The following is a 13,774-nucleotide window of genomic DNA, read 5'->3' as shown; positions in this document are numbered from 1 at the left end:
AAAGGAATGCAAAAATGCATTAAAGGAGAGAAGCAGTAAATGTACAGCTGAAAGAAATATTGAAATGCAGCAGGAGGGGAGGATCAGCTCATTGTCCTCCATTTAGATGCCTTTCACATAGAGTCTTTTTCATGCTAATGAGTTCCCAGAGTTTTTGGAGCACTTGTACCACATCCAGGCGCCAGAACACAAAACCAAGGGCAAGACTTAGACCCTTGCATTCTGTCTTCAAAGATCTTCAGCTTTCTTTCCCACTCAGTAATACAAAGCTTGTTAAATACAGTCAGGGGCTCAGAAAAGGATGTGCAATATATGCAGGTTCATACAAAACCCTTGTATTAAGACACAATGCCATGAACCTTACAAACTCTGGCAAATCTCACAGCTATTTTTTCACTCTAAACCACTCGTTTTACCAGCCTACTACCATTCGAAACAATGCTTAAAAACACCTGGTGAGTCTACAACATTAAAACTATCTTCAGTGTACAACGTCAGATCACAGAAAGCATTTTAAGCTACATACAAGGCTGTATAAATTGGCTGTGGGGTCCAAAAACTCATGCAAATGTGTAGGTTTTTCCCTCTCCCGTCATAACACTTTATTTAACAATTAAAGCAAAGCATTTATTTTAAATAAAAGATGCACTTGTACACTCATGAATAAAACATTTATTGATTCTCTACACCTGTGCTTCCTCTGCTAGGAAACCTGTGTATAACTAAATATCACTCAGACTTTAGAAATGAAGAAATTATTCCAAAACAATTTAAAAGATAATTGTGACTTTTTTTCTCGCAATTCTGACTTTTTAACCCACAATTGCGATTTTATATCACGCAATTCTGAGAACAAAATTGCAAGTTTATATCTGGTGAACATAATTAAAGTTATCAATTGGATTGCCACTCAGATTCATAGTGGCGTGCCTCAGGGCTCAGTTTTGGGCCCTCTTCTGTTTATGATTTATCTATTGCCTTTAGGACAAATGTTTTGCAAATTCGGTATATGAACTTTAATTTGTTATGCTGCATGATGACACCTAGCTCTATATGCCTTCAAAGCCTAATTCAACGTTACCATCTTCATCTCTTTTGCTTTGCTTATCAGAAATTAAGTCATGGTTTACATGTAATTTTTTTTAATGCTAACAGTGAGAAAGCTGAAATTCTATTAGTAGGCGCTAAATCAAAATTGCAAACTGACTATTGACAATTCTGTTATCTGTCCTTCCCTTCAGGTTAAGAGTCTGTGTGTCATCCTTGACAGCACTTTACCTTTGAGGCACATGTAAATAACATTACACGGTCAGCTTATTATCATATGAGAAATAATAATCGTCTTTGACCATCTCTTTCCACTAATAGTACTGCTGTCCTTGTTCATGCATTAGTTGGATCTTGTATATTGTAATTCTCTTCTAAGTGGTGTTTCACAGAAACTTCTTTACAAACTTGAAATGGTCCAGCTTCAGCAGCCTGGGGTGAGTTTCCCGAAAGCATCGTTGGTGAACCATGGTCGTAAGTCCCATTGAACTCTATTGGTAACGACAGAACTTGCGACCATAGTTTGGGAAATGCACTCCTGGACCATTACATGAACACCTTTAATTGAGCACATTACTCCAGTTACAAGGCAGCTCCATTGACGTCCAGTTAGGTATCAAATTCAGTTTAAGATTTTACTTTTCACTTGTAAGGCTCTCCATAATCTAACACCTTCATAGTACCGTGAACATCTTCATGTGTATTCATCTATCAAGCTTACCCCGATCTCTCAGGTCTTCTGCTTCTATGACTCTGTACTTTTCACTACCATGAGATGTAGAGCTTTAGTTGTACAAGTCTTTGGAATACCTTACCTCGAGACATATGTTATAGTTCTAGTCTTTAAATTTTTAAATCACATCTTAAGACTCATTTTTAGATTTGCTTATTCTGATTGATATAGCATTGTGTATTATTTTTTTTTTCCATTTATTGTTCATGTATGCTGTAACTTTAACTGATCTAAGAACAGCATTTAAAGAGTTAGTCCTCCTCTACAGGATATTGGTTGGGGCTCCTCAGGCCCGAGGTTTGGGAACTTTGCAGAACAGCCGTCCCGGTGCCCTGTATCGCTGCCCGGTTACATCGGAGAAGTGTGAACGAGTGGACATCGATGGAAGTGGTAACAGCTTCATTTTTTTAATGTGATGAACTAAAGTATTGTCTCTGCTACGCTGTCCATTCAAGGAAACATGTTTCTTGTTTTCTCAAGTGAGTCTGGAGCAAGAGAGCAAAGACAACCAGTGGTTGGGAGTCACAGTCAAAAGTCAGGGGATTGGTGGAAAAGTGGTGGTGAGTATATTTCGTACCCTTCACATGTAGATCATACAGATCTGATGTGAAGCAGTCATCGGCTGTGTATAACATCAGTAGTGTCTAAGCAGGGGTAGCAAACCTGCTACTTACAGTCAGATATCAGTTCCAATCCTGCTTGCTATTTTGAAGTAAACATGAACACCTTGATTAGTTGGTTAAGATGTGATTGATTAGGGTTGGAGCTAAACTTTTGGTGTGTCCGAAATCGCATACTGAGTAGGCACTGCATTTAAATCTGAACTTAATTCGCGATTGTTAAAAAAGTACATTCTATATAGTGTGGATATGGGTAGTATGAATTAAATTGGGATGTACTACATCCACCATGTTTTTACTGTCATGTGTCCTACCAGCATCAATTGCGTCACTTTACTTCCATTCATAAATCTTCTCCCATGGCCTCATGGGATAGTCAAAGTGTACTTCAGAATCTCGCCCGGAAGGTCATCCAGTGACTTTTCGCCTACTGTTTTTCAAATGCTATGTATTTGGACATACTACTCTTTTGGCGTACTGTCTTTCGCATACTATATAGTAGAGAAATATTCAATTTGGGTGCTTCTCGAATGGTAGGCTGCATGCTAGTAAGGCTGCACACCAAGCTCTGTCAAAGGTGTCACAGTTTGAAGGATCCTTGGAAGGCGGCCTTCTTTTCACATCTTCATTCAGCAATATTTTGAAGCATGCATCAAGTGTATCCTCCATGTCCTCAAAACACCCACAGTTCTTTGCACACATTATTATTGATGGAACAGAACTGGTGAAAAATTATTTAGCTCTGAGATCACCTGAATTCAAGTCAAGTCTGGGACTAGATAAAAAGACATGGATTTAAAGAAAGATGGAATTCAATGCAACTCAAGTACTTCATCCACCACTGCTTCCTTACAATGACTGTCAATGCTAAAGTTCGGATTTTAAAATCAAATCAGAATCGTGGTCAAGGTCATTGTGGCAGCATGTGTACCAAATGAGTCCTGTTTTTGTTCTGATGTCATCTCACAGACGTGTGCTCACCTCTATGAGCAGAGACAACATGTCAACCAGACGTTTGAGACACGTGACCCGATCGGACGCTGTTATGTGCTGAGTGAGGATTTGACTGAGAGAGATGATCTGGACGGGGGAGAGTGGAAGTTTTGTGAAGGTCGTCCTCAAGGACACGAGCAGTTTGGATTCTGCCAGCAGGGCCTGTCAGCTAGTTTCACACCTGACAAAAACTACATCCTGTTTGGGGCACCGGGTACATACAACTGGAAAGGTAATGGGATTAAGAAAAATGTATTGGACCACTCATTTAAATTATCGCTAAGGTTTTATTTTGATAGTCCACTATAGACATTCTACTACACTACCCGGCCAAAGAAAAAAAAAAGTTGCTGTTTGGATTTGAATAGGCAGATATTTAAATATTTAAATAGTCCATGACTGGATCATTATTGCTGCGATTATTATGTTTCTATGTTTGGCAACAGTTCTTTTAACCCTAAAAGATGGATTGTGTAGCTTCTCATTTCTTAAAGGTCCCGTTTTTCATGTTTTTTTGAAGCTTTGATTGTGTTTATAGTGTGCAATATAACATGTTCATGTTTCGCGTGTAAAAAAACACAGTATTTTTCACATAATTTACTTATCTGTATACCGCTGTTTCCACTGTCATAAAAACGGGCTGATGACTTCCTTGTTCTATGAAGTCCCTCCTTCAGAAATACGTAACGAGTTCTGATTGTGCCAGCGGTTCCTGTGTTGTGATTCGACAGCTCTGAGCGCACCGTGCCCGGAAAGGTCACGCCTCTTACCATAACGTGGAGATGCACACGCTCAGTGTTATTGTAAACATGTCTTTAATTTTACCCTATCAATTTGAGCCGGAATCAGACCCGGTGATTGGACTGCGGGATGAAAATAACAGCGTTTCGACGACATGGCGACAAACACACTCTACAAACGCAACTCTTGTGTATTCCTGTGGGCGGAGGTTAGTCAAAAAACTGTTTTAGTGACGTCATTAAAGAAGGAAGTAGAGGGATGTAGTCCAAACTGGCCGTTCGATGTAGGCGACTTCTGTTAAATAAAATATCTCGCTTGGCATTGAACTTTGAGCTTTAAAATTTTACAGATTTTATTTATACTCTAACAACAACATTACACACTAACTAAAGTTTGAAACATGGGATCACGAAGTACGGGACCTTTAAACAAACATTCCAGCATGACAATGTCAAGATTCATCGGACTCAAATTGTGAAAGAATGGTTGGGACACATGAATTGGCACCTCTGAGTCCAGACCTTAAACTCACTGAAAGTCTTTGGGATGTGCTGGAGGAGACTTTACAGAGTCCTTGCCTCTTGCATTGTCAATACAATATCTTGACCAAAAAATGTATACATTTCTTGATAGAAATAACATCACAACATTCAAGAGGTGCATTGATTTTTGGACTACTCCAGCACATCCCAAAGACTTTCAATGAGTTTAATGTGGATATATGCCAATAAAACAATTATATTGTGTTCATTACTCCCACCCACACTGACTTTGGGTTTAATCACTGTTATAGGCTATTATGAGGGTCCTTTCTACTTTATACAGTTGTGGCCAGAATTATTAGACCCCTTCCTAAATATGATCAGAGATGACTCTAAAAATAAATCTGCATTGTTTATCCTTTTGATCTTTAATTCATAAAATTAGCAAAACTCTAACCTTTCATTGAAGGAAAAGAATTGAAAGTGGGGGGAAAATAACATTAAGAAATAAATGTTTTTCTCCAAAACACGTTGCCCACAATTATTAGCACCCCTAGAATTTTTTATGAGTAAAATATCTCTGAAGTATATTCCCATTCATATTTAAATTTTTTTAGCTCACCGGGGTGATCATGAACATGAAATTGTCCAGCCATGACTTCCTGTTCCACAGGAATATAAACATGAGGAAACACAAAGGCCAAATTCCCTTAATCATTCTTCACAATGAGTAAAACCAAAGAATATAGTTCTGATGTGCAGCAAAAGATTGTTGAGCTTCACAAAATAGAAAGTGTCTGTAAGAAAATACCTAAAGCATTGAAAATCCCCATTTCCACTATCAGGGCAATAATTGAGAAGTTCCAATCAACTAAAGATTTTGAAAATCTGCCTGGAAGAGGACGAGTGTCTAAATCGTCCTAATGTTTAAGGGGCCAAAGACTCTCCAAGGATCACAGCTTAGATTAGTTGAGTCTTGAATCTCAGAAAGCCTAAAAAAAATTATCAAAAGCACCTACATCCCCACAAGTTGTTCGGGAGGGTTTCAAGAAAAATCCTCTGCTCTCATCCAGAAACAATCTCCAACATATTCAGTTGTCAGACAAGACTGGAACTTCAAACAGGACCGGCTTCTATGGCCAGATGAAACTAAAACAAGAGCTTCTTGGCAGCAAACCCACCAGATGGGTTTGGTGCACACATGGATAAAAAGTGCCCCATGCCCACGGTTAAATATACTGCTGGATCTTTAATGTTGTGGGCCTATTTTTGTGCTGGAGGTCCTGGACATCTTGTTCAGATTCATGGTATCATGGATTCTATCAAATACCAACAGATAAAAAATCAAAACCTGACCGCTTCTGCTAGAAATCTTATAATGGGCTGTGGTTGGATCATCCGTCGGGACAATGATCCAAAACAAACATCAAAACCAGCACAAAAATGTGTCACTGAGCACAAAATGAAGCTTCTGCCATGGCCATCCCAGTCCCCTGACCTGAACCCTAAAGAAAATGAGTGGATTGAACTGAAGAGAAGAAGCACCAACATGGAGCTGGAATCTGAAGGATCTGGAGAGATTCTGTATGAAGGAATGATCTCTGATCTCTTCTCAGGTGTTCTCCAAACTCATCAGGCGTTATAGAAGAAGACTCAGAGCTGTTCTCTTGGCAAAAGGAGGTTGCAAAAAGTATTGAATAAAAGGGTGCTAATAATTGTGGGCAACGTGTTTTGGAGAAAAACATTTATTTCATAATTTTATTTCCCCCCCACTTTCTATTCTTTTCCTTCAATGAAAGGTTAGATTTTTGCTAATTTTATGAATTAAAGATCAAAAGGATAAACAATGCAGATTTATTTTTAGAGTCATCTTTGATCATATTTATGAAGGGGTCTAATAATTCTGGCCACAACTGTAAGTTTGAGAACGTTTGGTTTAGATGAGGTATCTGTGATGAACTGTACACCAAATCACAACAATCTCATGCTATGTGTTACGAAGGCAGACTCAGGCAGGGGATCCAAATGCAGCGTTTTATTAACAGTGAGCGTGGTCGTACAGGCAGGGTCAAACGGGAACAAACAGGAACAGCAAGGGACAGGCAGAATCGTAGTGAGGGTACAGGCAGTAGATCGAGGCAGGCAGATATCATTCACAGAACGGCAGACAAGGCAAGGGTCAGGACAGGCAGCAATGGGTCGATAACGGGTAGCAGGCAGGAACAGTAACAACAGACAGACAGGGTATAAATGCTCGGAATTGCTACAACAGTAAACAAGACTTCGCAGTGAGGTGTATAGGTGACTATACTTTATAGTCCTGGTAATGAGCTGCAGCTGGGTGTGGTGATTAGCGATAGTGATTGGTGGAGTGAGTGCAGGTGATAGGCAGAGAGGATTATGGGTAATGTAGTCCGGGAAGTGACAGGAACAGACGTGATCGTGACACTATGGGCACTGCCATTGATACAGGCATCGAAAGGTATTTTACTCTTTATTTGCTTCTGCTTTTCGAGCGCAGAAGTGTGAAAAAGGCACTGATCTAGGCTGTATAAATTCTCTATCATAGATCAGATAAAGGCATATTTCATACACGTCATGTTCAAAATATGTCATTTTAACAACATAACTGTTATTATGAGAAAATATGTTGTTTTAACGACATAATATCTCATTATTTCGACATAATTGAGTAGAGAAAAAAATATTATGTATGTGACAACAATGTGTCACCATAGTTAGTAGAATGTCTAATGTGGACTATCGAAATGTAACCAAATGATCACATATAGGCTACAAATATAAAGAATTTCTGATGTGTGGACATTGGATTAATTCAGTGTTTTCTTATGAGTAGGTCAGTATGTTAAGGCATACATTTTCAGCTATTAGGTTATTTCCCTGGAAAATTGCTTCTGATGAATTGATGTGGATTTTTTTTTTTTTCCTTCTGTAAATCATCTGAACTCTTCTCTTGCTGTATCGGTCTTCCTGTCTGTACGCTCAGGGCTGTTATTTATGGCCAGTCCTGTTGAGGATGCTCTGGTTTACAAAACTGTGGAACCGTCCAAAAGCTCCATCAAGGACGTCTCTCAGAACAGCTACCTGGGTTTGTAGACAAAGAACATTATGGCTGAATGAGGACTAACTCTTTCTATATTTGAATAGATTGTTTTTCATTTGCAAACTCCAATGTATTGGTATTGACTGCTCATAGTGATTTCCTGACAACACTAATACGCTCATATACCACAATCCCATGCAAGATCATATAAAATCAGGTGCATAATCATCACATGCACAGTTGGTATTAATCTGTCTCTACTCTTCACAGGTTTCTCTGTAGACTCAGCCAAAGGTCTTATAAGTAAGTCTGAGTTGACACTTGTGGCCGGAGCTCCTCGAGCCAGTCACAGAGGAGCCGTGGTTCTGCTGCGGAAGGACAGCTTCTACCGGCTGATGCCGGACCATATTCTGTGGGGCGAGGAACTGGCCTCCTCCTTCGGTTATTCTGTGGCCACTGCTGATCTGAACAGCGATGGGTAAGAACCTTTACATGACCCTGTGTAAAGCTGATGTGCTCAATATTTAACAGGATGATTTCATCTACAGCTGGACAGATCTTGTAGTGGGAGCTCCAAATTTCTTCGACCGAAAGGCAGAGATTGGAGGTGCGGTGTATGTGTTTCTGAACCCAGCCAGCCACTGGGAAAAGGCACGACCGATCCGACTCAACGGAACGTATGACTCTATGTTTGGGATGACCGTCAGCAGTGCTGGAGATCTGGACTGGGATGGTTATGAAGGTAAGAACAAGTGTGTTTCGTCTTCATGGTATATCAGAAAGCAGGTTAGACAACAAAAAATCAATGGTAATGTCAGTGAATCAACTTATGCTATGTTTAAACACTATGATGCTGAATCAATATTGAAATTAACAAAAATAATCTTTGGTAGTATTGTTCAATTAATGTTACAATGTAATAAATCACTTTTGTTGAAACACTGAAAATACTGAAACATATGGGCGTTGCTGGAAGCCAATGATTATAGTTTGTAACGTTTTACATATGGATATTTTTGGATTACATATGGATATTTATAGATTACTTTTATGATGGATGGATGTGCTTTTTTGGGCTTCAAAATTGCACGTTTTGTAATAATATTACACAGAGGTTTACTCACTTCTAGTGTATACAGTATATCTTTTTCTCTAAAATCTAGTCAATGTGTTTGTTTTCAGACATTGCTGTTGGAGCCCCGTTTGATGGAGATGGGAAAGTTTTTATTTACCGCGGCACTTCATCTGGCATTGATACCAAACCTTCGCAGGCAAACCTTCTCTCACACACACACACACACACACTGGAAAAGTCTTAGGCACATTAGATTGTTTTAAGACAACATTTGATATTCATATATATGAGTGAGTCATTGAATCCTTCATTCAACTGATTTGTTCGAAAATACATTTACATGGGCACTTTTTGTTTCGCTTTTTGAATTCAGCGTAGCGTTTACATGAACACTAAATAAAGTGATCGAGTTGATGTACGCATTTACATGTCACAAGTTTCAAATCGGAATTGATTTTTTGACATGCGCACACTTCTCGCTGTTTGTGCATACTAATGTTTATCTATTTCAGGTCCTAATTAGGAGACGATGAGCACATATCTTATATCTGTCTGCAGTAAAAACGCCCCTTAATTCCTGCACGCAAAACAAGGTGTCTGTGGATGAGAGTCCGAAACAAGGACTGGTGGGACGTTGTCCTGCTCCACTTCAGAGACTCTGAGTGGAAGAAGAACTTTAGAATGACACGACAGTCATTTATGACACTATATTCAACAAAAACAGCTCATTGCACGTGTCATTGCACCATCTCTACGGCATTGCACATGTGCAGTACTTTCCAGTTTCTGTTTTCAGTCCAATCAAGTGTTTACATGTCCTGTTGATTGGATTAGAAAAGGTTTAAACCACCCCTTACAATCCCAAAGAAATTTTAATCAGATTTGGCCAATTCATTCCGATTGACGTGGTTATGTGTGACATCTTTATTCTTAGGGTCCATGTAAACGTATCTACTGATTCATTCAGAAACTAAACAGTTTTCAGTAACATGTTCAAGGTTCTGTTTCTAAATACATTCATAGACATTCAACCAGCAGTGCCATCAGTGTTTTGACTTATATATTTATATTTATCATCATATCAAGGTTCTGGATGGGCTTAATGTAGGAGTCAAGCGACTGGGCTACTCCATATCTGGAGGACTAGATGTTGATGGGAATTTTTATCCAGATCTAGCCGTCGGCTCCCTCAGTGATCAGGTTGTGCTTTACAGGTGAGATCTGAAGTGCCTGAGAAAAACGTGCAAATGAAAAACATGTCAGCTGAATGTTTAAAAATGGATGCATTGTCATTTAAAGCCACAGCGGCAGTTATTTTGAGATGCAAGACGTTTTCTGACTCGTTGTTTGTCCATCAGGTCACGTCCAGTGGTCCACGTGATCCGAGAAATTTCCATTGAGCCTCAGCACATTGACCTCACGCAGCCCAGCTGCCAGGGCCAAGATGGTGTTTGGTCAGAAGTTATTTCACTTTTCAATGTCTTCACACATATTGCTTGGAAATTACAAGCAATATTCATCACACACAGTAAAACCATTTCAAAGTGATATTATAATGAATGACTGACTTGTCTTCTTCTAGTGTGGACGTGAAGGCCTGCTACACATATACGGCTTATCCAGACTCCTACTCACCACATATCAGTAAGAAATTCAACATCTATAACAACAACACTCGCTGTAAGTGCAGATATACACATATATTTTAATGTTTCTGTGTTGCTCCTCCACATCAGCACTCGCTGTACATTTTGAGGCGGACGTAGAGCGCAGGAAGTTGAGTCTTCCTCACAGAGTTCACTTCCTGGACCGCAGTTTATCAGAGCCGGAGTACGTCCATTCTGTGGAAGTGGAGCTACATGGACAAAAACATCCGGACTGTCAAACAGTGACTTTTGCTGTGAAGGTAGATCTAGAGATGCAGATGAATGTGTGTATTGACGGCGCCCTCTTTCCACCTGCTGTAAAGATGGTATATGAGGTGCATTTTTGTTGAGCACTAAAAACAGGTGGAAGCAGGGTCTAAAACAATTTATGAATGTCAAGTCACCTTTACTTGCACCACTTTTTTGTTTCAAAGCAGCCATTACTAGTATCATTAGCTGTGTTTCCATCCAAAATTGCGAATTTAACTTGGGCGCAAAATTGTAATATCGCATTAAAATTTTGCGCATAAAGCAGGGTTTCCATTCCATGTTTTCAAACAGAACAAAATCATCACATCCTGGGAAATTGACTCAAAATATTAGAAGTTGCTCCAATCAGGCTCTTTTTTTCTCCATCATTAATGAGTTTGTCTCAGAGCAGCAGACGAAACACAATAAGTGCCGTCATGTTCTCTTGCGTTTGGTGTTTGTGAATGCAATTGTATGAAGAAATTAAAACAAATCATAACTAAACCAACAACTGAGATGTGGTGCGATGCGATTGGTCCACTGGTTAGTCCAGTTATTCAATTACCTCCTCTGAGACAAATTCATGTTTTAGTTGCACATCAAGGAATTTAAAGGATTAGTTCACTTTCTAATTAAAATTTCCTGATAATTTACTCACCTCCATGTCATCCAAGATGTTCATGTCTTTCTTTCTTCAGTGGAAAAGAATTCTAGGATTTTTCTCCATATAGTGGACTTCAATGGAGCCCAAACGGTTGAAGGTCAAAATTACAGTTTACAGCGATCCCAGGCGAGGAATAAGTGTCTTATCTAGAGAAACCATCGCTCATTTTCTAAATTTTTTAAAAATTTTATACGTTTTAGCCATAAATGCTCATCTTGAACTAGCTCTCTTCTTCTTCTCTATTAGAATTCCAGCAGTGTAGACACTGCTAAGTGTATTTCTGCCCTCCACAGGTCAAAGTTTGAACTAAATTGTCATATACAATAAGCTAGTGCAAGTATATAACAATTAGTTCAAACCTGTGGAGGGCAGTAATACACTTAGCAGTGTCTACACTGCTGGAATTCAAATAGAGAAGAAAAAGAAGAGAGCTAGTTCAAGATGAGCATTTATTGTTAAAACTTATATAATTTATTTATTTATTTTTAAGAAAATGACAGATGGTTTCTCTAGATAAGACCCTTATTTCTCATCTGGGATCATGTAAAGCTCTTTGAAGCTGCACTGAAACTGTAATTTTAACCGTTTGGGCTCCAGTGAAGTCCACTATATGGAGAATAATCCTGGAATGTTTTCATCGAAAACCTTAATTTCTTTTCGACTGAAGAAAGAAGGACATGGACATCTTGGGTGACATGGGGGTGAGTAAATTATCAGGAAAATTTAAGTTGAAAGTGAACTAATCCTTTAAGGGGCGATCACACTACACTTTTCGTTCCATTGATTTCTATTCAAAACCGGAAACACAAGCTCTTGCAAAAAGTTTCGCATTTCGCTGCCCTCCAGAGGTCAATTTTGCTGAACTCTGAGCTGCGAATTCGCATAACGTGAAGACGTGTGACCAGTAGAAGATCGATACGTCACAGCGTGACCTCTTGGCTGAATTAAAAGAACAATATTCTGCAGTAAAGTGGAGAAGATTGTATATTTTTATATTTTGAATGTATTACTATTTGTTAAATGTTGAATTCATGTTTATAAAAAAGACGCTGCAGGACGTGACGTCATATGACTGTTACAGTGTTGTTACAGACAGAAATTTTCATCAACAGAAATTTCACATGCTCAAAGTCTAGCGTGACCGCGGCTTTATTCGGTAAATGTGTTTCCATCGTAGTTTGTCTTTTTAACAGATAAAAAAATGATCCACCTCACTTTAGATTAAAATACTGTATTTTTTCCCTTAATTTGCGATATAATGTTACTTATCTGAAATAAGGCTGCCTCAATGACATATGCAGCTGACAAATGCGGCATCCAGAGGGCTCAGCCTTCAAATGAGACACAGCTATTGATTTCTGCCCGCTATGGAACATGTGGTGAAAAATCAACACTTTGAACATGAAACAGCGGCTTCAAACTTTGCTGCATTGTACCAAAACACACACATTATGATCAAAATTGCAGCTGCATTTCATAACACGAGAGGAGGGACTCAATGAAGTCCTATCAGAGGATCAGAAACAGGGCCATATGAACGCTTCTGTTCTCATTTCACCAGGAAAACATTCGGGACAAGCTGCGGCCCGTCTCTCTGGCGATCACACACACTATACGGAGAAGCAGACATCACCATCACACGGGACATAAACACCATACCCAGCTGAGCCCCGTCCTGAGCATCAGTCCCTCCAACACACTCTACTCTGAGGTAAAACAAATGCACTTCACATGATTTTACATTTTGTTTGTCTCTTGATTTTGGTTGTGAATGGGTCAATCCCTGCATTCTGTGTTCAGAAGTTTGTCACATTTGTCTCAAGAAAGAGATGTCCTGCATAGTGCCTTTAGTTTCACCTTTATTTATTTCTATATAACACTTTATACAATACACATTGTTTCAAAGCAGCTTTAAAGAAAATCATGATGTCAATATCTTACAATATCTTAATATCTTCATGCATTTGAGCTGTGATTGTGATGTTATTGAACCAAACTGAATCAACACTGAACTGATCTCAGCTGAATGATGTTTACTGTTGTCTTTTTAGAGCTGCTTTACAGCAGAATTGAACTCTGTTTGCATCACTGAATCGTATACTTTCCCGTTTATCACTGTAAGGCTGCTTTGAAACGATCTGTATCGTATAAATAATAATAATAATAATAATAATAATAATAATAGAATTAAATGATTTAAAGGGATATAAAGTCCCCTGTAGTCAATAATTTTATACCTTAAAACTCATCTTTGATCACCAAAATTTCCCTGTGGAAAAAAAGTCTTCACGCCTATAAATAGCTTGAATGTAATTCTACACCCTTGCTTCATTTAATATACGTGGATCTATGAATATGCTAATCAGCCCCGCCTCCACTCACTCACACATGCTCAGAGATCCACTTGGTCAACTTTACTGAAGTAAACGCTACGCAATGGTTCGGCAATGGTGTTGAATG

At 38.9% G+C, this 13,774-nt stretch overlaps 1 protein-coding gene across 2 annotated transcripts in view; it reads left to right on the top strand.

Annotated features, from left to right (window-relative positions):
- itga7 (integrin, alpha 7) overlaps positions 1-13,774 on the top strand; it is a 39,473-nt gene that overhangs the window by 10,556 nt on the left and 15,143 nt on the right. For both annotated transcript variants that reach the window (XM_048172491.1, XM_048172492.1), the window contains exons 2-13: positions 2,049-2,170; positions 2,261-2,340; positions 3,370-3,625; positions 7,624-7,725; positions 7,951-8,158; positions 8,229-8,422; positions 8,863-8,951; positions 9,842-9,969; positions 10,114-10,209; positions 10,338-10,399; positions 10,492-10,661; positions 12,876-13,025. In XM_048172491.1, coding sequence (XP_048028448.1) covers positions 2,049-2,170; positions 2,261-2,340; positions 3,370-3,625; positions 7,624-7,725; positions 7,951-8,158; positions 8,229-8,422; positions 8,863-8,951; positions 9,842-9,969; positions 10,114-10,209; positions 10,338-10,399; positions 10,492-10,661; positions 12,876-13,025 — 1,657 coding nt within the window. The remainder of the gene's footprint in view (positions 1-2,048; positions 2,171-2,260; positions 2,341-3,369; positions 3,626-7,623; positions 7,726-7,950; positions 8,159-8,228; positions 8,423-8,862; positions 8,952-9,841; positions 9,970-10,113; positions 10,210-10,337; positions 10,400-10,491; positions 10,662-12,875; positions 13,026-13,774) is intronic.

The sequence above is a fragment of the Megalobrama amblycephala genome, linkage group LG21 (assembly GCF_018812025.1).
Source record: "Megalobrama amblycephala isolate DHTTF-2021 linkage group LG21, ASM1881202v1, whole genome shotgun sequence".
NCBI classification, from domain to species: domain Eukaryota; kingdom Metazoa; phylum Chordata; class Actinopteri; order Cypriniformes; family Xenocyprididae; genus Megalobrama; species Megalobrama amblycephala.
This window is presented reverse-complemented; position numbering and strand designations above follow the sequence as displayed.